Source organism: Eretmochelys imbricata, chromosome 7, assembly GCF_965152235.1.
Source record: "Eretmochelys imbricata isolate rEreImb1 chromosome 7, rEreImb1.hap1, whole genome shotgun sequence".
Taxonomy (NCBI): Eukaryota; Metazoa; Chordata; order Testudines; family Cheloniidae; genus Eretmochelys; species Eretmochelys imbricata.
The window spans coordinates 22,843,004-22,867,742 of record NC_135578.1 but is presented as its reverse complement, the minus strand read 5'-3'; the positions used below and the strand labels follow the sequence as shown (position 1 = coordinate 22,867,742).

General features: G+C 49.2%; 1 protein-coding gene across 1 annotated transcript; it reads right to left on the bottom strand.

The window, feature by feature from the left end:
• Positions 1-1,215: 1,215 nt before the first annotated feature.
• Positions 1,216-19,792, bottom strand: MCM2 (minichromosome maintenance complex component 2). Its single transcript, XM_077822496.1, has 16 exons — positions 19,728-19,792; positions 18,474-18,661; positions 17,522-17,697; positions 14,930-15,193; positions 13,761-13,980; positions 13,174-13,381; positions 12,299-12,433; positions 11,830-12,021; positions 10,292-10,385; positions 9,138-9,388; positions 8,062-8,188; positions 7,704-7,816; positions 6,507-6,749; positions 5,370-5,552; positions 3,612-3,767; positions 1,216-2,437 (listed from the first exon to the last, which is right to left on the bottom strand). The coding sequence occupies exons 1-16, from the start codon at positions 19,731-19,733 to the stop codon at positions 2,327-2,329; spliced, it is 2,667 nt and encodes an 888-aa protein (XP_077678622.1). The 5' UTR covers positions 19,734-19,792; the 3' UTR covers positions 1,216-2,326.
• Between the last annotated feature and the right edge of the window lie 4,947 nt (positions 19,793-24,739).

Genomic DNA, 24,739 nt, shown 5'->3' with positions numbered 1-24,739 from the left:
ACTAGTTAATCATATTTGTATCTGTACATTCTGGAGGCAAAAATCCCCCAGCAAGGGAGAGGGTGCCAGGAAGACATGCCCATGAGCCGCAAATGGAAGCCCTGCCAGACAGAGCCCCAGGGGAAAGCCAAGCCAGTTATAGTAACACCAGGTAGGAGTCTGGTTTACATTGCAGAAAGGCAGCATAATGAGCCAATTATGGGACAAGAGTCACATGCTACCCTAGATCTCTGGCAGGGATGAAACACCATTGGCTGCCCTGCTGCCAAGAGTTATAGCCGTGTGGAGATGTGACCTACGGATAGGGAGCCACCAATGCCAGTAACTGGAGACAAGTTCTGTGAAAGGCACCTAAACACCAAGGAGTTTGCTTGGACCCCACACGGCAGGTACGGCCATTTCCAAGTCGCGTTCTAGAGTAGGTGGGGGCAGTCTAAACCCAGGTTTGAGGCTGTTCTACACCAGCCAGGCCAATTGCATTTAAAACCAACTAGCTGAACGGCTCTTGGACATGGTTCAGGGCTGTGCCACAGTGAAATGTAAGTAGCAGCCACTCAGCCAAGACTGCAGATTGACATGGAGGCAGTGTATTAAAAAGGAAGGGAACTGGGGTTACAGTGCTGCAGTTTAAGGCCACGGTCACAGTGCATTTCACAGGAGAATACGGCGATCCAGTGGAACCCAACAAGGGCTTGGGTGGTTCAGAACAGTGGTTGGGCCTGGCCTGGCCATCAGACCCACACACTCTATAGAAACCAGAAAAAGTCCACAGACCCAGATATCATTCACAGGCCCAGCCACTACTGGCCTCAGGCAGAAATGGTAGAGCGTCTATCATTCCCCTTGCCCTGTGCAGCAATCTCCTATTGTCTCATCACCGTGAGGAAATGCTGAATAGCCCAGAGAAAACTACTGCATGCCCAGTCTGTTCCCCACCCGCCCATCCCCAGCGCTTCAATAGGTGCCCAATCTGTTCCCACTCCTCCCGACAGCGACAGTTACCTGGTAAGTGCAAGAAATGCAAAACCAGGGCCAGGATATCAAACCCCAGGAGATAAAATGGCTTCTCCCTCTCCCTGTGAGCCTCCATTTTGAATGGTGGAGCAGACACACAGCAAGACAAAGGATGAGAGCAGGCAAGCCGCTCAGTCATGCTTATACTTCCTTACAGCAGTGGGGGAAAATTCCCAGAGGAATACGAACACAGGCATATTCAAAACACATGTATTTAAACACACAGTAAAAGAGCAAGAGACTCACAGTCTAATATACAAAAAGCAGGTGTGACACAGGAACGTGTTCAGACCCATCCGTCCCCCCCAACAGATTTCTTTCTTCATGTTGTCCCCCTGGGGTTCTCGCCACCACAGCTCTCACATCTGTGGGGTCTCAACTGACTTTGCCCTTAAGGACACGGAAACACTTTGCACTGAAGACAGGCTCGCCAGCCAGCGTTCTGTACAAGCTGAGTTGCTTTAGGACTGGCAGGGGGGGTGATGCTTCATTCCTAAGCCCACAATATAGCTTAGGTTCTGCTGCTTCTTCCAGTTCTGACCCACACCCCTACCTAGGGCAGAATGTGCCACCCACCAAGGCATTTAACAACCCACTGGGGACTTTGGACATTGCCCCCATGCAAGACAGATGCAATACCAGCCCCTTCCCTTTGCCAGTAACCACTTAAACAGCTCTAACGTTTGAAACGTTCATGTTCTATGTGCCATGTTAAAGTCTCGCCAAGCCCCTCCTGCTGAGCCCAAGCACAAGGTCAGCCCATGAAGGGGCCAAGGGAAACATCAACCAAGGGATTCAGCCCAGGAGGCCAGTTTCTCTCCATCTCCACACACCAGTCCTGATTGCTATTTGTTAGGCAGTAACCAGAAACAGAAGGAGGCTGAAGGCTATGGTGATCTCACTGGAACGTGTCTGCCAGCGAAGGAACGCCCTTCTGCTGGTACTGCTCCAGCCGTGTCTTCAGGGGGAACCTCAAGCCAGAGCTCAGCATGGAGGAAGTGGGGAGGGTATAAAACATCCAGCCCATGTCACCACCAGCAATTCTCACCTATCAGGTTCAGCTAGGAGACAAAAAAAGAGATACCAAAGCTGCTAACAAACAGACTTAGCTAGGCCTTTACCTATTTAACTCTGTTCTATTTACAAGTCCTTCTGCAGCTCAGCACTCCTAAGGCACTCCCTTAATCCAAAAGGCACAAAGCAAGAAGGGAATGGCTGAGTCCTCCAATTCTCCTATTTCTGGTTGCATTCTTGGGTGGGACACATGCCAAGTTCTCTCCCTTGCGGGTTGTTAAATGCTCTGCCATGGTCCTTAGAACTGCTGGACGATCACCTTCCGTTTCACCTCGCGGCTGAACTTGTTCATCTTGAACAGTTCGCTGTCGTAGAAGGCAGAGAGGGTGTGAATGTTGATCTGGCGAGCCTGGGAGAAGAGAACAGAGGGAGACGTTAATGCTCATTTCGGAAAAGGACTTTCCACTGCAGAGGGCTCACACCATTCATGAAAATGAGCAGTTTCTGCTCAGCAGAGGCCCAGGCTTGCAGCAGGTCAGGACTGAGGAGAGCTGCATGGAAGATGCTAGCTCAGCACCTGCCTGCCCTTTACTTCCATTGGATCTACAATGCAACTGTAACTAGAGAAAGTGGAGACCCATCATATGCAGCATGCACCAAGTTACACTGGAATTTCTGATCTGCACAAGAGCCTTCTCAAATAAGAGGGGCTGAATTCACAAACCACTCTGGTGGACCTGACATTTGAAAGAGGTACAGTTATTAGGCATGTTCCATGACAGGGACCAAGAAGTAAAGGAAGGAAGGAATGGGAAATTTGATACCCTACTGGTGCCATGCACTGTTCAGAGACCTCCCCCGTGAGGGCCAACAGTTCAGTTTGGTTTAAAAAAGCTTACAGGCAGACAGGGAAGCCGTAAACATTCAGTGACTGGTGGGGTGGAGGGGAGGGAGGACAGGAATAGGTTTGATCTTTACTGATCACTGCTTGTATAATCACTTGTTTTTCCCAACCTGTCAGCTCATTGTCCAGACTAAACTCCTTGGGCTCTGCTGTCCGAACACTGCAGCACTAGACTAGCACACGAGAACCAGAAAACAAACCTGATTAGGAATAAGTGAAAGCCACTATTCTGTTACCCAGATGGGAGAAAAGCAAAGAGGCAAGAGACAGACTGAAAGCTAAAAACTTCATTTAAAATGGCTTACATCGAATGCCACCTTCTTCTGGTGCAGCAACTCAGGCAAGGACGTTTTCAAAAACATTATTAGTCTGACAGTGTCCCTTTAAAGGCAGCTATGACCCTAGGGCAGATTGAGAGTGGTAACAGAGTACCCTAGAGAAGACTCTTCAAAATAAGCATCCCAACTCACAGTCTGCTAGGGCTGGAACAGCTGGTTTCTTGCTCCTCTCTGGTATCACAAGCATCTCCTTTTACATACAGCAAGGAGAACTGTAGACCATTAGCACTGAAGGTTAAGGGAGAGCCCAAGGATCGAAGAGTGGAGGGAAGGAAAGGGTCCGAATCATGGAGCAGTCAGTCCCACTGGGCAGAGTGCAGTGCACAGAACCTATCCCATACCTTATCCACCAGATCTTTCTCTGGCACTTCAATGGTGTCCTGCTGGGCCCCGTAGCGGTTCCTCTGATACATCACCTGTTCTGCCACAAGCTGTTTCAGAATAAACAGCAAGAGCTCGTTGTTGTCTCGTCTGAAAGCCAGGTAACGGGAAAAGGTCTGGGAAGCAAAGGAAGAGCCAAGAGGGTTAGAGCCAAAGGGACACACAATCTAGGACCTGCACGCAGGACACAAGTGTAACAGCTGGTCTACACTTAATTACATTGACTTAGCTACACCCATCAGGGATGTGAAAAATTTCTCTTCGAGGGCCGTGGTTAGGTCAACCTAATCCCTGGTGTAGACAGGGCAAGGTAGACAGAAGAATTCTTCTGTTGACCTATTTAATACCTCTTGGAGAGGTACATTAACTACACTGATGGGAAGCCCCCCTTTTGGTAACGTAGGAAATATCTACACTACAGTGGCATAGCTGCAGCTGTAGCGCTTGTAATGTAGACATACTGTGTGGGACGGTGAGGCTTAAGCTGTCAAGTGAAAAACAAAAACATTCATTTCCATTTCACACCCTCCTTCAGGGTTCTGACTAACCTTTGGAACACAGGCCTTTGCCAGCCATGTTAGTGGCTCAGGAGACATTTACAGAATCCAAAGGGTGAACATATCTACTTTAACCACGCTGAGTAACCTCCATCAGGTGCTCTCTGATCTTGCGATACAGGATACTCCCACAGGCTTAGGAACCAACCCTGATGCTCCCCAAAGGCTGAAAGACAGAGCTTTTGGGGGAGGGCCTGCCCTTGGGAGAAAGGTCTATATAGAAGCATAGTCTATATATGGCCCCAAATTCTACAGGTTTCACAGTGACCGCCCAAGCTTAAAACTTGCTGATCACAGCCCGCAGCCAAGAAAGCAGCCAGGAGTCTCGCAGACCCAAGCAGTAACTTGAGCTGAGCCAACTGAGCTGAGCAGCCAGCCAAAAGCACAGCATAATTCAAAGCCAGAGTCTTTGGCTCTTAGAAAAAAGCATAGACACTTGCACATTAAAACCAGAGTGACCAGGGTGCAGCCCCTTACCTTCCCACACACATACACGCCGCCCAAGCTGCAACAAAGGAGCTTGTACAATCGCCTACTTCTGTTTGGTCACCATTAAGCTCGTAACAACAGGATCAGAGCCCAGTGTCAAAGCACGAAGGGAGGAGAGGGAAAGAGGAGAATGAGGCAGCACAATGCTCCTGGTACACAGAGGCTGGATCATACATATCTCCTTTAAGATAACTTTTTAACACTTCTCTAAATCTGGTTCCAACCTGGGCACAGTGTAGAACAGGCCCGGGGTGCTCTAAATTACACATGCTTGTTACAGCCTTCTATGGGCCATTTTGCTAGCCCAGAATAGCTATATCCTCTCCGTCCCCCAAGATGCCCTGTACATCAATGCTAAACCCCAAGATGGGTTTGTTCTATGGAGGCAGTATAAGCCCTTTTACCTTTCCAGAGCAGGCAGAAGGACTGCACCATAAAGCAGCTTAAAGGGCTGGCTACAGCTTGGGCTGTTTTCAGACACTGTAGCTTCCCCAGATCCCTGCAGAGTAACACGGAGCTGCTCACTAAGGCCCTGCTCGCACTGGGGTCAGAGGTAAAGATCAGTGTTTTAGCCACTGTCCAAACCAAACTGGTTTCCAACCCAGTCAGTTCAGATGGAGCCTTAGTCTAGCTGGTTAAGTGACTCCAACCCATGAGCTCCTTCCCACACACCTTCCGCATGCTCCTCATGACGCTGAACTTCTGAGTGTCAATGAAGCTCTCCAGCATCACCCTAATAGCCATGTTGACGTCGTCCTCCACCACATAGTCCCGCAGGTGAATGCGGGCGTGGGCCTCGGCCATGCGGATCATGGACTCGATGTGACGCACTGTGATGGGGATGCTGCCAGTGGCCTATGGAACAAGGGGAGGGACAATATTACAAGGGCACACAGAACATGAGAGATAGGAGACCAGGCTCTTTACACAGGCCCTTCTCAGCCCATGCACGTCTGTTTGAGATGCAAGGCTACCTACCGTAGGTGACTGGTCATGAACCTTCATGACCAAGGAGCTTCAGAAGCCAAGGAAACCACACCACCTGCCGGCGGGCATAGTGCAATATGGAGAAAGGCAATTGATACTTATGGGCAACAGGCAATACCGTTAATTCACTTAAACGTGCTATGAAGGTGCTTTTGCCCCTTATCTTGCTTATTTACGATGAGAGGCGTGAAAGGGTTATTCCCCCTCTCCCAATTCTTAGTAGGGAAATTAAAAAAAAAAAGAAAAACGAAAAACAGATGAAGCCAGACATTAAACTAAATTTTCCCAAGGTCCACGAAACTCCTTGAGGTCCCATCAGATTCAATTGAGAAGAGGAAGATCCAGGATCCCTCGGGAGGAGTCCATAGTCACAATGGGAAAACACTGCAGAGCTCGCCTGCTGCCACACCACTTCCCTCAGCCCCCAGGGGTGAAGGCGGAGAATGTGACCGCCTCAAAGGAAATCCAAAAAGACATGGCAGGAACTTATGGGATTCCACAGCAGCAAAGCCAATATATCTAAGATATCTCCATGGATTCCTACCAGAGAGCAGGGTGGAGCAGAACGTTTTAGACCCATGGCATAAAAAACCTCGCTACTAACCTTTACATTCAGGTGAGGCAGAACCACTTATTTACCAGGTGTCTCTACAATATTGGACTCAGTCCACCCCTTATGGTGAGGCGACCCAGAGCTTCATACCCAGATACTATGGTGATGGACACAACATGAACTAGTAGGAAGATCTTGGGGTAGTCCACTCCTGATCCAGGTAGCTCACTCCCACTTCCCCACAAAGCCCTTTATTTAAGTCTACTCACCATGGACTCCTTCCGGAGATCACTGTACATCCGGGCCACCTTGTCTTGGTCCATTTGGTTTAGCTTAGGGTGGACCTTCTCCTTGGCATAGATGATGTATTTCTTCAGGATCTCTTGGGGGATGGGATCCACGCCATAGGTGTTAGGGAGGATAATCTCCTGGGCATCTCCATTCTCTACGTCTTTGCTGCCAGGGTGGTGTTTGATGTGGCTTCCCACGACAAACCGGGCTAGCATCTCGTCCTGCAGGACAATGGTAGGAGTAACAGGCACTGCAGCCATTGCTGCTTCTGCAGCTGAATTCTACCAAGCAGCTGTGTGCTGCAGACAGACAGAAGCTTGGGGATAGGTGCGCAGTCGGCCAATGGTTGTACTCAGACAAGGGGACCCAGACTGATTCCCACTCCATCACTGAGGCTGGCAAAGGCTTGAAGAGTCACACTCAGTCTTTGGAAAAGGGGAGCAGGGGCTTCATGGCATTCAACAATGATCCCAGTGCACGTTGGAGCCATGTACACTGGTTCCAAATGGGAATCTCAGCCAGTCGCCGGGTGGAGACTGTGCCACAATAGGGACATGTCACATTTATAGAAGCAATGTCATTCTTTTGTAGGGTGGGGTGGGGTGGAAATCCTCACTATGCAGGAGGTAAAATGCCCCAGGAGCAGAAACAGTCACAGGAGATCTCACAGCATGAAGGATGGGGCTGTACACAGCCCTGATAGACACCTAGGTTTGAGTAAGGCTGTAGATGATGCTGGGAGATGTTGTCGCTTCTTGATGGAGAATGGGGGGGGAGGATGAAGCTCTCTTGCCTCAAGAGAAGGGGTGTGGTGCAATCCTCTACATGCCCTGAAAGGCCAATTCAAGGAGTTAGCCACTTGACTGGCCCCAGGGTGAAATAGAGACAGAGGCGTTCAAGGAATTGGATGAAAGGCATGTAGCTGGAACGAGGCAAGTCTTAGGGGTGGAGGTTGGGGCCCCCAGCAGCCTGTAGTCACCGACTTGCTGAGGCTTAAGGGGTTTCATTTGGCAAGAGCACCAAGGCAAGGGGTAGCTCTGCCCCATGCTCCCCTTCCCACCACTTCAGTGCTCTCACAGCGTGGCAGGTGTCAGCACCCGACCAGCTCCCTGTCAGCGTGGGCAGTGGCACCCCCCCCACCACTGCTAAGCTGTGGGTCACCCTTTGGCTCGTACCTGAACTGGGTCCACCGTGTCTCTCACCACACACAGGATATCGAATCGGGAGATGATGGGCTCTGTCAGATCCACGTTCTCCGAGAAAGTCAGCGATGGGTCATAGCGCCCACCTGCGTCACAGACGGATGCCCTCATGGTCAAACGAGCTCATGTGCTCTCCCCGAGAGACCCTGCATCATAACCTTGTTCCTGTGGGTTTGGTTTCTGCCTCCAGACTGCATGTGTCGTAACAGGGTTAGAGGGTCTGGAGACCGGAGGTACATAAAGAGGCAGTGCAGTAGTTCTGGTGACTGCAGAACTGATACCATGGGTCTGAGACAGAGACTCCCTGCTCTCCTGGTCCCCAGGTACTTACCTATAGGGTTGGCAGCAGCAATAATTGTGCAACGGGCCTGCAGAGAGGTGACTATGCCAGCCTTCGAGATGGAGATGCTTTGCTGCTCCATGGCTTCGTGGATGCTGGTCCTGTCCTGGTCATTCATCTAGGAGAAAGCAAACACTTTAACATACACTGATGCCCACTATCCTGCAGGAGGGTAAGAGGCCAAGTGTGAAGGAACACGTTACACAGGGCCTCATGGTCCAACTTCCATGAGCCTACACTAGGTGTGTGTGGCTAGGGTTGCAGCAGGGAGGGAGGGAGAGGGAAAAAAAAAAAAAAAAAAAATCACCAGTCCCCACCCACTCCACAAGAGCTTGTACAGAGCTGATAAACTCATTTTAACATTTCCTTGGGCAGGAGAGGATGTAGGGTGGATCCATGAGCCCCAGGTTAGGGGGCGCAGATATTTCAAGAACAGGAGGCATCTGCTTCCTTCACTGCTACGAACTGCCCTTATACGCTCAGATTCATTCTTTACCTACCTGCTGCTGGACCTGTGGGGGCTCAGCAGATGGCTTGGATTCAGGCCAGCCCCCTCTATCCGACTGTGGTGGCAAATTTTACTTTCACTTGCTCTTAGGGGACCCATTCAAATCTGGCCCAGCTCAGTAGCAAGTAATAGCTCACACCACCTCATGTGGTCTCAGTGGCCTATGGGAAATGGTGTCTCCATGCAGTTCTTAAATACACTGGCACCACGCCACCAGAATGGGCACTCGTTAGCCCCAGAGATCAAAGAAAGAATGGGAGACAGTCTGAGCTCCCTTCATCCCTCCAGGTCAGGGCTGAAGCGAGGGGGAAGGGAGGCACTGCATGAAGGGTACTTTGATAACTTTCCTGAGCATCACACACACGTGAACTGCATTGTGAGCCTAGCCGGGGACTAACAAAGGGCATCTACACCAGCCTGGGTCATTCTCTCCCACAAGCAACAGACAAAACACTGGTGGGGGAAAACAGTCATGAGCCACTGAACTCCTCAGCCAAGAGAGCCCCTAACCCACACCCCATTAGCTCTGCCTTACTGCGTAGATGAAGTCAGTACTCACCTTGTCAAACTCATCGATCAAGCAGACACCCCTGTCTGCCAGCACCAGCGCCCCTGCCTCCAGGGTCCACTCTCTGCTGACTGGGTGCCTCTGGACGTAGGCAGTCAGACCAACAGCAGAAGCACCCTGGCCAGTGGTGAAGATGGCTCTGCTGGACACCTTCTCCACATACTTGAGGAACTGAGATTTGGCTGTACCCGGATCTCCGCAAAGCAAGACATTGATATCACCACGGACTTTGTGTTTGCCACCTACAGCCAGGTCAGAAATAGGAGAGGACTTAGAGGGCAGTATCATTGTTAAAGTATATAAAAGCTACTTTTCCCTAATGGAGCAGTATGTAATCGAAAGGAAAAGAGCACTAAGAAGGGGTGAGTGTGTTTGACAGGGAAGCTTAAGAAATACAGCGTTGGGTGTTCTCATGTTTTGTTAGCGTTTGGCAAGAACTGTGAAATCTCACGGTTTCCCTTGGACCAGGAATGTGCAGGTGGGTCCATCAGCACTCAGGACACTATTTCCTGAGCAAAAGCCAGGAAGTCTTGTTTAAAGATCAATTCCTTCTGCCTCCCTCTTCTCCTCCTATCCCCCACCCCCTTCAGTGTGAATTTGAGTTGTGAACATTTCAGGGGGGGTCCCAATTCACTCACCAGTGGAGTTACACAAGTACAAAAATCCACCCAAATAAATCTGCAAGAGATCCAGGGTCACCAAGCTCTACATATTGCTAGCCCAGGGGCTCTCGGCACTCCCCTTGTGGAACCTGGTTCTTTTATATGTAGGTTTGTGATGTTGCATTTCTTCCCCCAGTTGAAATAAGACACTTTGTACACAATGAGGAAGCAGTGAGGATTCCCCAGGCATCAGATTTGCACAAGGACACTAAACCCAGAATGCTAGGGGCAGAGGTATGTTAAGCCCAGAATGCTAGAGGCCTAAATTCTAGCTCTTCAGAGCCGGGACCTCATTTTCAGTCCATGTATTTTTACTCCTGTAGACTGGAACTTATGTTCCTAGTTCTATTCACACCCTTACTTTTTTACTCCTGATCTTCTTACCCAGAAGTCACATTACAAAGATAATTCCTAACTGCCTTCACTGCACCAGTAGAAACAGGGCTGGAATCACACACTGAATACAACTGACAACACACCTACCAGGGTTTTTGGGTTCACCACCAAACAGGGCAAGGGCCAGGCCTCTCTTGATGTCTTCATGCCCATAAATAGATGGAGCGATGCTGGCAAAGATCTGAAAGGAAAGGCAGAGGAGTTTTCAGTGGCCCATTGTATTCAACATTTAGCATGAAAAGCAGCAAGACTCATTAGCTACATGGCTATTCTAATCAGTGCTTGAAGTCACCCTGCTGACATCAATGATTCCTTTATTATATAGAGAGGAACGTCTCATCAATGCAATAATATGACCGATACACTCCAGAGGTTCTAGGATAGCCCAGTGTTGATGAGCAGGACACATTGTGCAATCCAGTGCAGGATTTGCTATTACCACTACATTCATACTTGGCACTAAATACAGCCAAGAGACTGCATTTGTTACTTTGTGTTCTGAGTTAGAGATCCTGATTCTGGCTGAAGCCTGTTTAAATGATACGTTAATATTTGACAATTATCAGCAGGAATAACTAAGATTGGAAGATCTGCTGTGCAGATTAACGGCTCAAGACCAAGTATTTAGATTACAGGCAATTGGTTTTTTGCATGCCCAATCAAGACAAGTTCTGTCAAAATGTTGGATATTGGTCACTACTGATTTCAAACGTACGTCTTTTTTGGACAAAGAACTGAAGTTTTATTTCCCAAACTCTGGCTTTATAGATGTATCAGCTCCACCCAGTGGAAGTAAAGTTACAAACATCAGACTCTGCAATTAAAGACAGAATAGAGATGACCGGGATCTCATCCTTGCTAAAGGATCTGAACCCACCACATTATACTCTTCCTGCCTATGGGTGCTCAAGACATCCTTAATCTGGCTCTACGTCCTTTAGTGTATCAACTCAGGTCTTGGCAGGTTACAGGGTTGCTAACTGAACAGTTTAAGCCAGTCTTATTCCTTGCCAACCTGAAATCACAACCCTCTATTAATAAGGCGCAGGGACAGAATGTTTTAAGGGGGAAGATGCTTGTTTTAGGCTCTCGCTCTTTTCGAAAGAAAGGCAAGAGAGACAGGAGATGAGACACAGAACATTGGAGCTAGATCTTGTTTCTGCTCTCTCCACCAGGCAGCCACTGCTTCAGGGAGACACCCATCAGCTGGCATCAATGTAGTTTCAGAATTGCCCCTGTGGAGTCTCTCTGTCAAGTCTGGTGGCTTCCCCAGTCACCTTTTTCTATTTTATCCCTGTTGTGGCGTGAAAGGCTTGTACAAACAAGATGGGAACTGACTATCCAGGAGGAATGGTGAAGTTGCTCCTACATGAAGTGCTGACAAAAAACGTACGAAGCAAACTAAGTGTCTCATCCACCCCACTTCAGTTTCTCACTCTCGTTGACAGCCATCTTAGTACTACAGGGGGCAAGACATTTTCAGAGACAAGCTGATTTTTGAGCTGATGGTGTCCCTCTAACTTGAGATGTCCCACTGTAATATCACGCAGTTTAACTTCATTCTCTGATCTGGACTCATGCAGACAACTAGATGCCAGGAGGAGAAATGTTTCAAGCAGACTCACTTTCTCCCCAATTTGCTCATCCTTAGACAGGCCTATGAGAACCTTCATGTCCTCATCAGTCAGTTCCCCAACTGCCACCTTGTTGTCCTTCTTGGCAATGTGATTTGCCATGATCACTGTTGCAAATACTGGGAATCCATTGGCTGTGTTCAGTGAGCCATCGTAGTTGTTGTGATAGATTCCTGTTAGCTCCTAGAAAGCACAGAAAGGGATATGGCAGGTTAATGTCTAGGTAGCAGGAAAATACCAATGTACATGGCATGAGACTGTCTCCTCCTACTAATGCTCCATTCTCAAGACACTGGAAACATGACTTTCAAGCCTAATCTGACATGTCTTGGAGCTAAGACAGCCCCTAATTTCACCCCTCCCCACATACACACACAGAAGTGACAGTCCAGGTCCTCACAATGCCCCCACAAGGCTGAGAATAAGTTTAACTGTGCCACGCTCACCCTAACGAACTTACAATCTCATCCCCTGGTTTGCAGCTGTCGACCAAGTCAGCAAGGAGAATGGCATCCTTAGAGCGAGGGAGCCTGCCAGCTGCCACCTTCCCAGGGCTCTCCTGGATTTTGATGCGCTGGTAGTTCTGGTAGACGGTCTGTGATAACAAACGTGAGTTGCACAATGAGTCAGACACCCTCAGAGCCTGCACGGGTGCTTTTCAAAGGGCCTTTGCAGACGAGGCCAGGGACAGTGCTAGAGCAGTTAGTTTAGACTTTACTAGGCCCTGGGTAAAGAGCGGGGGCCAGGATTGGCTGGGGATTGATTAGAAGTAGCTTTAGAGCTAGAGGCAGTCCCCTGGATAGACAGCCCTGGAAATGGCAGAAGCTTCTGCCGTGTTGCCCCGACAAAAGTATTTCACTCTCCAGCACCCACCTGCATGAGGGAGAGGTTAGTAGTATTTACCCATCCAACTCCTGGCTTCATTGCTGAAACACTTGGGTAAAGACCACCCAGCTTGTAGGGAAGAGCATGGTATAGTGGTTAGGTCAATGACTGGGAGCCAGGAGCTTTGAGTTAGTGGTTCTGCTATTATCTTGCAGTGACTCTGTGGCTCAGTTCCCTATGCCATACAATGAGGAGAGGAGGGTGGTTTGGAAGGCTCAGTGTTTTCAACCCTGCAGCACCTTCAGGTATCTACATACTGCAGGGGTCAACATAGTATCAGACATGCCCTTACACCAGCCAAACAGATAAAGGACTCTCAGGCCCAGAGTTAACTGGGTCTAGATCCAGGGACCAGACCTGTCATCAATCCAGTTCCTTATTGGACAAAGGTGAAAAGCAGGCACCACTGCAGGAGACATGTTAACATTGTATAAAGGGTTTAAATTTTACCTCTTCCATGTTGATTTCAAAGGGGCCAACCGACTGACACTCTGGGCAGGAGCCAGGCTTCACCTCCTGGTTCTGGGACTGGAAGAAGGGCCCCAGGATGAAGCTGCACTTGCTACAGTTGTACTTGACCATGCTGAGCTGAGGCAGGACCCCTGTGCAGCTCGTCACTACACCGCTGGTTCGGATCAGCTGGTTCAAGTGCAGCTGCCTAAAGAGAGAAGAGAAGACACTGGCAGGCTCCAGGGAAGGCAGAAGGACCTGCCACAGTCTCCTTGCAGCATGCACAGCTGGTATGATACCCAGTGGGGAACACTTATCAGTGAGTCTATTCTCACAGGTTTGTGATTTATCTTTTGGGGAATCAGAAACATTATCCTTGAGCAACTGGGTTACTTTAATAGCAGAGACCATCACCATACCGGGACAGGCTGGATCCGCTGGCATCCTTCCCCCAGCATATCCCAGAGTTCCTATTTTCTCACACAGAACTTTAGTCACTGTAACTCCAGCAAGCCTGACCATCCCAAACACGTGGTCCAAAGGCCCTCACAGGACCGGCCATCATCAATACCAACTCCACTACCTACCGGAGTGACCGCAGCTCTTCTACCAGAGGCAGATGCGAGATACGGACATGGATCTCCTGAGCAATCCGGTCATATTTGGGGTACATGGCCAGCACCACTTCCTTGGCTGCTTCGTCGAAGATCTTCAGCATTTCAGCTGGGGCCTCTGGCAGGAAGTAGGCAAGGACATGCTCCCGGGCAGCCAGATCTTCATAGTTCACCACCAGGCTCTCTCTGTTCTCTGTAGGGGGAACAAGTAGGGTGGATTTCATCTGTAGTCAGTATTCTCCTGTAGCCAATGTTCTACTGCATCTCTTCTCACTAGTACCAGATTTCTGATTGCTGAGTTGACAAAGAACATGGAAGCTTCCCAAAAAGCACAGAAACCCAGTGCAATGTTTTCAAGACTGAATGGCCTCGCCACAATGCCTGGTCATCCAACCACCTCCAAAAAACTAAATCAGCAAATACTAGCTCCTGAGATGTTGTGCTAGATAACGGACCCCAAAATTTGTGCGTCATGTAAGCTTTATGGGGCAGGGACCGACATTTTGCTTTTTTCATGTATTTGTACATAACCTAGCACAATGGGGTTAAACTAATAACACCTACACAAACCATTCTTAACAGATTCAATTAATTTTGCCTTTTCTATTGGCCAACTATTCTTTTTCTTCTTCAAGATCAGTCACCAGCATTTATGGCTCGCTACTATAAATTCTAGGCTGCACTGCTGAGGGAGACTGATCTCCTAAGTCATATGACACAGTTTCTGTTCCCTGTTTGAATGATCTGGTTCCTGGTGCAAATGATGCCAAGAAACAAATGTAAAATTCTTCTTCATCTTGTACTGGAGCCTGTAAGCTTCCAATCTGCACTCCTGTGCAGCACTTCCTGCTGGCAGAATTCAGCTGCACAGTGGAAAGTGAACACAAAAGGGGCACGAATTAAGAAGTTACAGTAAAGTTTGTAGCCAAGTTCTGCGTTATTCAGCCATCTCCATTAAAAGCAAAAAAGCCCCTGAAAAAGCTCATTCAGCATTTGGGGTAGACAGGAGAGGAAGAGGACATATGGAACAGACCGCTGTAGAGTGCCACAGCCAGGGAGGAAGAATTGTGTTCTACTACAAAAAAAATATCCAGGTGGGTCTGCTCATCTGCCGTTCCCACCCGCCCCACAGTCAGCCATACCTTTGCACATGTCACTGATCCTCTCTTTGAACACATTGTGCCCATGGTCATCCACATGGGTCTTCAGGAAGTTCTTGAAGCGGTGGTAGATCTCAAGCCGGGGAGCCGCCATAGACACCCACTCCCTTACTGAATGTCCCTTCATGTCTTCCAGATTCTCAATGCTCTCAATCATGTCTTCATCCTCCTCCTCTGCCCCATCTGCAGACCGTTCCGCCAACCGCCTTTTCCGGGAAGGACGATCCTCATCTTCATCATCACTATCTGAAAGTTGAAAGAAAAAGAGAGGTCACTCAGAGTGGACATCCTACTCGCTACACCTCCCTGCCCCACTCCCTACATATATAATGAATGGACCATAATGTCTTTGTAAGCATGGTCAGAAGTTCCCAACACATAGCCAGACCAAACTAAGCTCTATTCTACCACCACAGAATCATAGAATTGTAGAACTGAAAGGGGCTCAAAAGGTCTTCCCAGTCCCTGGCACTCAAGGCAGGAGTAAGTATTATCTAGACCAGTGGTGGGCAACCTGCGGCCTGCTGGCCACAGCTCCCATTGGCCCAGAACGGCAAACTGTGGCCACTGGGAGCTGCCTGCTGACGGTCAATGTAAGCAAACAGTCTCGCAGCCCGCCAGCGGATTACCCTGATGGGCCCCGTGCCGCATGTTGCTCACCACTGATCTAGACCATCCCTGACAGGTGTTTGTCTAACCTGCTCTTAAAAATCTCCAATGACGGAGATTCCACAATCTTCCCAGGCAATTTATTCCAATGCTTAACTATCCTGACAGCTAGGAAGTTTTTCCTAATGTCCAACCTAAATTGCCCTTGATGCAATTTAAGCCCATTGCTTCTTGTCCTATCCTCAGAAGTTAAATAGAACAATTTTTCTCCCTCCTCCTTGTAACAATCTTTTACGTACACGAAAACTTATGTCCCCCCTCAGTCTTCTCTTCTCCAGATTAAACTAGCCCAATTTTTTCAGTCTTCCCTCATAGGTCACGTTTTTTAGACCTTTATTCATTTTTCTTGCTCTTCTCTGGACTCTACCCAATTCGTTCACATCTTTCCCAAAATGTGGTGCCCAGAACTGGACACTGTACTCCAGCTGAGGCCTAATCAGCATGGAGTAGAGCGGAAGAATTACTTCTCGTATCTTGCTTACAACACTCCTGCTAAAACATCCCAGAACGTTTGATTTTTTTGCAACAACGTTACACTGTCGACTCAAATTGAGCTTGTGATCCACTATGACCCCCAGATCCCTTCTGCAGTATTCCTTCCTGGGCACTAATTTCCCATTTTGTATGTGTGCAACTGATTGTTCCTTCCTAAGTGGAGTACTTCAGATTTGTCCTTACTGAATTCCATCCTATTTACTTCAGACCATTTCTCCAGTTTGTCCTGATCATTTTGAATTTTAATCCTATCCTTCAAACCACTTGCAACCCCTCCCAGCTTGGTATCGTCCGCAAACTTTATAAGTATACTCTCTATGCCATTATCTAAGTCATTGATGAAGATATTGAACAGAACCAGACCCAGAACTGATCCCTGCAGGACCCCACTCATTATGCCCTTCCAGCTTGACTGTGAACCGGATAACTACTCTCTGGGAACAGTTTTCCAACCAGTTATGCATCAACCTTATAGTAGCTCCATCTAGGTTGCATTTCCCTAGTTTGTTTATGAGAAAGTTATGCGAGACAGTATCAAAAGCCTTACTGAAGTGAAGATATACCACGTCTACCCCTTCCCCCCATCCACAAGGCTTGTTACCTTGTCAAAGAAAGCTATTAGGTTGGTTTGACACAATTTGTTCTTGACAAATCCATGCTGACTATTACTTATCACCTTGCTATCTTCTAGGTGTTAGCAAATTGATTGCTTAATTATTTATTTCATTATCTTTCCAGGTACTGAAGTTAAGATGACCGATGGTCTGTAATTCGCCAGGTTATCTTTATTCTCCATCCCAAACCAAGCTCTGGTCTACAGCAGCCCACAAGCTTTAGGTACCAAGAGCAAGTTACAGAGAGATGGTTTAGACACTGGCTTTTCAGAGATTATGGAGGCAAAAGCAAGAGCTCTATGTGGATCCCAAAAACTGTACACAGAGGTTGACATCAGAACCTGTGTCCAGAGAGAGAGAAAAGGGGGACTGGACTGGACATCAGGGTTAATAATTATCCTTCCTTTAAAGGGACCAGCCCATCAAAGATGGGTTTGAAGTCTCCATAAACAGGAGTACAGCAGTTGGCCCAGCACTTACCAGGCATGAGCCCAAATCCCGATATGGGCCTGGGAGCCGTGGCTCAGCAGCAGCCACATTAAGTGCACCAGGCTAATATCGCTACTCCCAGAGCTCCCGAAGTGTCCACCACAAAAGGACTATGTAGGGGGGAATTCAGGTGAGCTCACTGCTGCACAGGCCCCTCAAAACCTAGTTATTCAGCAGGCTGTGGAGCTCCTACAGCGGTCAGGCTATTCAGGCTGAGCAAACAACTTGACGCAGCGGGAGAGAGATTAGCTTCTCCCGAAAGGGCAGGTTACAGACAACCACTTTTAAAAATCTCATCGACACGTACCGTAAAGCAGCCCCCTCCTCATGCGTCCCAGGCCACGATCCAGCTCACGGTCCCGCTGCCTCATGGCCTGTTCCGCCGCCTCCCTCTGGCTGGCGGTCAGTTCCTCCACATCCTCATCATCCAAGGCCAGGCCCTCAGGTTCGTAGACATCCAGCTCTGGAATCGGGCGGTAGTCCCTACACACACACAGATCTAGCTTAATCACCTTCGCCGTTCAAATCAGCCAAATTAGTGTTTTCCCAGCCACTTTACTGTTTGGGGCAAGGTGGTGTCAGAAAGAGCCAGCAAAACAGAGAGGAATTTTACAATTCCACATTACCAATGGCAGACGCTCCAATACTATGGTAACGAATACCAATATACAAACCTAGACTAACAGTCTCTGTACCACACAGCTCCCTGGTTTGTTATTGGACCTGGGGTAGGTGAGGTTTCTTTTTAAATCCAGTTGCAAAGGTTCCAATACTTATAGAATGAACAGTTTTGCTTAAGAAGTAGAGTTGCGAGTTTCATGCTCCCCTGCGTGATCTGAGCCAGACACAGTCCAGGCAGGAACTGCACAAGTTCACCCCCGCAGCTCACCCAATGCTCCTCACTCCCCTGCTATCCTAGCCTTGGGCACCTGTCCATACCCCTCACCAGTGCTGTGCAGCCCCTCTGCTGTTCCCATCCCAGGCTTCTCTTCAGCAGACACACCCCACGGCACTGATGATGCCTTTAGAAACATCTGTATAGTTTTAACATGCTGAGCTATAAAGGGCTATTCTGAAGGGTGCACAAACGAGGACCAGGCTGAAGACAATGAGTTATCTCCCTAACACCCATGAGAAGAATCTGAACCTGTGTCCAGAGATGAAAGGCAAACGTACTGCCCCTTTACCAAGGCGCTGCCTGCACAGAACAACCCCAGGAGGCTTCTCACATCATCGCCTAACTGCTGCACGCTCCCTACCTTTCCATTCCATCCCCAATCAGCTCTTCCCCATCCTCCTCCTCCTCTTCGGGGAGCCCCTCGGTCCCCAGCAGCCCCTCTGACTCATCCTCAAACGGAGGCAGGTCTCTGCCCGGGCTGGAAGTGAAGGCATCTCGCCGAGAGCTACGGGCAGGGCTTGTGGCCACATTCTGGGACTCGGAGGAATCCTGCAGGAAAGGCAGAGTCATGTTAGAGGCCAGCAGAAGAACAGACTGTCCCACAGAGCATGCAAAGGTCTTCCCTCTCTCCCCAGTGCAGGGGCCACAGAACTAGGTAAGAAGGAAGGGATGCTTAATGCCCCATGGGACTACCCTCCCAACAGGCCCCATAGCGCCAGAACAGGTCTGGGAAGGGAGAGACCATCTCCCCCAGGGGAAAGAATTAAAATAATCTTCAAATTACCTGTTGGGCAGATCATGCTGTGCGCGACAGGAGAGACACACCACCTTTAGGGGCCTCCTCCCCCATGCAGAGCCCAGGGCACCGGGGTGGGGGGAGGGTTCCGAGCCCCAGGGGGCCCCTCCCCTATGCAGAGCCCAGGGCACCGGGGGGGGGGGAGGGTTCCGTGCCCCAGGGGGCCCCTCCCCCATGCAGAACCCAGGGCACTGGGGGGGGGGGAGGGTTCCGTGCCCCAGGGGGCCCCTCCCCCATGCAGAGCCCAGGGCACCGGGGGGGGGGAGGGTTCCGAGCCCCAGGGGGCCCCTCCCCCATGCAGAGCCCAGGGCACCGGGGGGGGGGAGGGTTCCGAGCCCCAGGGGGCCCCTCCCCCATGCAGAGCCCAGGGCACCGGGGGGGGGGAGGGTTCCGAGCCCCAGGGGGCCCCTCCCCCATGCAGAGCCCAGGGCACCGGGGGGGGGGAGGGTTCCGAGCCCCAGGGGGCCCCTCCCCCATGCAGAGCCCAGGGCACCGGGGGGGGGGAGGGTTCCGTGCCCCAGGGGGCCCCTCCCCCATGCAGAGCCCAGGGCACCGGGGGGGGGGGTTCCGTGCCCCAGGGGGCCCCTCCCCCATGCAGAGCCCAGGGCACCGGGGGGGGGGTTCCGTGCCCCAGGGGGCCCCTCCCCCATGCAGAGCCCAGGGCACCGGGGGGGGGGAGGGTTCCGTGCCCCAGGGGGCCCCTCCCGCATGCAGAGTCCAGCCACCGGAGGGGTGGAGGGGATTTCAAGGCCCCGGGGGTCACCCCCTATCCAGACCCCAGCTCCCAAGGGTCATCCGCGGCCGGGCCCCGGCACTCACCGCCATCCCTGCTGCAGCTTCCTCTACCGGCTGAACTCCCGCGCGCAAAAAAGCAACCTCACGTGGTCGGCAAAAGCCCGCGAAACCTCATGAATAATTAACGAGCTGCTCATGAATATTCATCAGAATGCTGTGACTAGGCGAGAGACGCGTGGGATTAGGGAAGGTGTCAGGGCGCTACGGGACAGGCCTTGGGCTGGGTGGGAGGAGATGGGGGCTGGCCGAGGGGCTTAGGGGGGAGGGGCTGGGATGGGTGGAAGGTGGGGTAGGGGGACTGGGAAGGGGGGTTGGGGTGTGGGGAAGGAGATGGGGTGGGGGGACTGGGAAGGGATGGGGGTTTGGATTGGGTGGGAGGAGATGGTGGCTGGCCAGGGAGGATTGGGGGGCTGGCCAGGGTGGGAGGAGCTAGGGGGACTGAGAGGAGACGGGTGCTAGGTATAGGGTGACCAGATGGCAAGTGTGAAATTTTTTCCCCGGGGGTGATGGATAAACAAGAAAACCAAAGATCAAGGCAAAAAGAAAAGGAGTACTTGTGGCACCTTAGAGACTAACCAATTTATTTGAGCATGAGCTTTCGTGAGCTACAGCTCACTTCATCGGATGAGCTGTAGCTCATGAAAGCTCATGCTCAAATAAATTGGTTAGTCTCTAAGGTGCCACAAGTACTCCTTTTCTTTTTGCAAAGACAGACTAACACGGCTTACTCTGAAACCTGTCAAAGATCAAGGGAATTTAAATTTGCAGTGCGTTGGTCTCACCACAAGGTGGCACTTTATTTCAGGCACGGGACAGATGGATGGGGTGAGCAAGTGGCATTTCCCGAGGAGACAGACCCATGCCCGCACTTTTCCAAGTGTCCACAAGTACCCAACAAGTTTTTACAGGTACCCAACTTCAGACACATTGTGCCAGATTTTCAGAGATGACTGAATAAAATCCATGGGCGCTCCGGATGCTCAGGAAATCAGGCCCTTGTGTGGCTCAGGTTGGGCAGCTAAGATCAGTGGCTAGTTTTGAAATGGCCCAAATGTTTGGATCCAGGCTTGTCTGCCCCTAGGTGAGACTACATATTGGGAATCCATGGGATTGAGAAGGGTAGGGAACCCTTCACACCCATCTGCTGGTATGAATCCAGCTAAAGGCTGTTTTTTACCATCTAACTGCCTGGTGGCTTGAGTGAGATGAGTTTTGTGAAATCAGTCTAATTCCTAGTGCAGGGATTCTCAAACTGGGGGTCACGAGGTTATTACATGGAGGGTCATGAGCTGTCAGCCTCCACCCAAAATCCCACTTTGCCTCCCAGCATTTATAATGGTGTTAAATATATTTAAAAGTGTTTTTAATTTATAAGGGGGGAGACACACGCAGAGGTTTGCTATGTGAAAGGGGTCACCAGTACAAAAGTTTGAGAACCACTGTCCTAGTGGAATGGTGACCAACAAAATCCACTACCACCAGGATTACACTAACTGACCTTCATTTTTGGCAGTCCCAGCAGATGGCAAGGATTGAATGAGCCGAGGAGACTGAACTCCCCTATACAAGGCAAGGGTGACACACATGGGTTGGTGAGAGCAAAGCTTGCCCTGTTGCAGCTCATGCTGCACCTGTCTTGTGGATATAGGGCTACAGTCTCCAGGATCATCAAGTCAGCACCTTCCACCAGTGCTAAAATATTCCAGTAAAATGAAAAAAACCGAGAAGTACTTGTGGCACCTTAGAGACGAACAAATTTATTTGGGCATAAGCTTTCATGGACTAAAACCCACTTCATTGGATGCATGCAGTGGAAAATACTTCCACACAAACTTCCTCGTGGCTGGACTTTACAAAAACTAGACAAGCCATTTACAACACACACTTTGCTTCTCTACAAAGGAAAAAGGACACTAAACTATCTAAACTACTACATGCTACAAGGGGCCACAACAGTGGTTCCCTTAACTCACCCAACAATATTGTTAATCTATCCAGCTATACTCTTAGCCTGGCAGAAGAGTCGACTGTCCTATCTTGGGGCCTCTCCTTCTGCCCCTCCACCCCCACAAACATGTTACATTTCTGCGGTGACCTGGAATCCTACTTTCGACGTCTCCGACTCAAGGAATATTTCTAACATACCTCTGAACATCACACTAATCCACAGAAACCTTCCTACCAACACTACAAAAAGAAGGATCCTACGTGGACTCCACCTGAAGGTCAAAACAACAGTCTGGACTTCTACATAGAGTGCTTTCGCCGATGTGCACGGGCTGAAATTGTGGAAAAGCAGCATCACATGCCCTATAACCTCAGCTGTGCAGAACACAACGCCATCCACAGTCTCAGGAACAACTCTGACATCATAATCAAAAAGGCTGACAAAGGAGGTGCTGTCGTCATCATGAATAGGTCGGAATATGAACGAGAGGCTGCTAGGCAGCTCTCCAACACTACTTTCTACAAGCCATTACCCTTTGATCCCACTGAGGGCTACCAAAAGAAACTATACCATTTGCTCAAGAAACTCTCTGAAAAAGCACAGGAACAAATCTGCACAGACACACCCCTAGAACCACAACCAGGGGTATTCTATCTGCTACCCAAGATCCATAAACCTGGAAATCCTGGATGACCCCATCATCTCAGGCATTGGCACCCTGACAGCAGGGATGTCCAGCTATGTAGACTCTCTCCTCAGGCCCTACGCTACCAGCAGTCCTAGCTATCTTCGAGACACCACTGACTTCCATTAATTTACAATCCATTGGTGATCTTCCAGAAAACACCATCCAGCCACTATGGATGTAGAAGCCCTCTACACCAACATTCCACACAAAGATGGACTACAAGCCGTCAGGAACAGTATCCGTGATAATGTCACGGCAAACCTGGTGGCTGAACTTTGTGACTTTGTCCTCACCCAAAACTATTTCACATTTGGGGACAATGTATACCTTCAAGTCAGCGGCACTGCTATGGGTTCCCACGTGGCCTCACAGTATGCCAACATTTTTATGGCTGACTTAGAACAACGCTTCCTCAGCTCTCGTCTCCTAACGCCCCTACTCTACTTGCGCTACACTGATGACATCTTCATCATCTGGACCCATGGAAAAGAAGCCCTTGATGAATTCCACCATGATTTCAACAATTTCCATCCCACCATCAACCTCAGCCTGGACCAGTCCACACAAGAGATGCACTTCCTGGACACTACAGTGCTAATAAGCGATGGTCACATAAACACCACACCATATCAAAAACCTCCTGACCGCTATACTTACCTACATGCCTCCAGCTTTCATCCAGACCACATCACACGATCCCATTGTCTACAGACAAGCTCTAAGATACAACTGCATTTGCTCCAATCCCTCAGACAGAGACAAACACCTACAAGATCTCTATCAAGCATTCTTAATACTACAATACCCACCTGCTGAAGTGAAGAAACAGATTGATGGAGCCAGAAGAATACCCAAAAGTCATCTACCCCAGGAGAGGCCCAACAAAGAAAGTAACAGAACACCACTAGCCATCACCTTCAGCCCCCAACTAAAACCTCTCCAGCGCATCATCAAGGAACTACAACCTATCCTTAAGGACGATCCCTCACTCTCACAGGCCAGTCCTCGATTACAGACAGCCTCCCAACCTAAAGCAAATACTCACCAGCAACCACACAACAAAAATACTAACCCAGGAACCTATCCTCGCAACAAAGCCCGTTGCCAACTCTGTCCACATATCTATTCAAGGGACACCATCATAGGGCCTAATCACATCAGCCACATCATAAGAGGCTCGTTCACCTGCACATCTACCGATGTGATATATACCATCATGTGCTCCTCTGCCATGTACATTGGCCAAACCGGACAATCTCTACGCAAAAGAATAAATGGATACAAATCAGATGTCAAGAATGATAACATTCAAAAACCAGTCGGAGAATACTTTAACCTCCCTGGTCACTCAATTTCAGACGTAAAAGTTGCAATTCTCCAACAAAAATACTTCAAAACTAAACTCCAATGAGAAACTGCAGAATTGGAATTAATTTGCAAACTGGACACCATTAAATTAGGCTTGTATAAAGACTGGGAGAGGATGGGTCATTACACAAAATAAAAACTATTTCCCCATGCTAATTTTTCCCCTACTTTTACTCACACCTTCTTGTCAACTGCACCTTCTTGTCAACTGTTTGAAATGGGCTATCCTGATTATCACTACAAAAGATTTTTTTTCTCCTGCTGATAATAGCCCTCCTTAATTGATTAGTCTCGTCATATATCTTCCTACCGTATTTTCCACTGCATGCATCCGATGAAGTGGATTTTAGCCCATGAAAGCTTATGCCCAAATAAATTTGTTAGTCTCTAAAGTGCCACAAGGACTCCCTGTTTTTTTTTTTTTTTTTTTGCTGATACAGACTAACACGGCTACCACTCTGAAACCTGCCACCAATAAAATGAGATTTCCTTGAAGCAAAGTAGAGTGAATTGGAACAGTTAGAGATGCCATAGTGACAGCTCTGCCAGGGGTCCACCAAAAGTTAACAAGGTTATACAAAGTCTGCTAAATTTCTCAACCTCTCAGGCAAGTAGCTGTTGTCTCACCTGGTATTGTAAAATGCTTTGAGATCTACAGATGAAAACACTATTGTTATTATTAATAATAATGCCTATGTTCCCATTAGAAAATCCAGGAAACAAAATGAAAATGGAAAGATGGAAAGACAACATTGGAAAGATGAAGAGGTAGCACAGTGTCACACCTTTGAGTGTGCACCTATGTAAGCCACAGACCTAAGCACAGAGGTGTGGAGAGCTCAATACTTATTGATTCCAGATAGAAAAGTATTTATTAAGACTTAGGCCAGAGGACCGTGTGTGTGTGTGTGTGTGTGTGTGTGTGTGTGTGTGTGTAAACAATGCGACCGTATGGGTCAGCATGGTAGGCAGTGGGCTCAATGCACCAGCATTCTAACCATTGTCAAATTTTTTGTAGGCTTCGTGGCAGGG

Excerpts from the sequence above, each read along its gene's own strand:
- MCM2 (XM_077822496.1), bottom strand. Across the intron at positions 13,382-13,760 it reads GAAGAGCTGCGGTCACTCCG|GCAGCTGCACTTGAACCAGC; the intron begins GTAGGTAGTGGA and ends TTCTCTCTTTAG. Across the intron at positions 6,750-7,703 it reads ACACGGTGGACCCAGTTCAG|GACGAGATGCTAGCCCGGTT; the intron begins GTACGAGCCAAA and ends ATTGTCCTGCAG.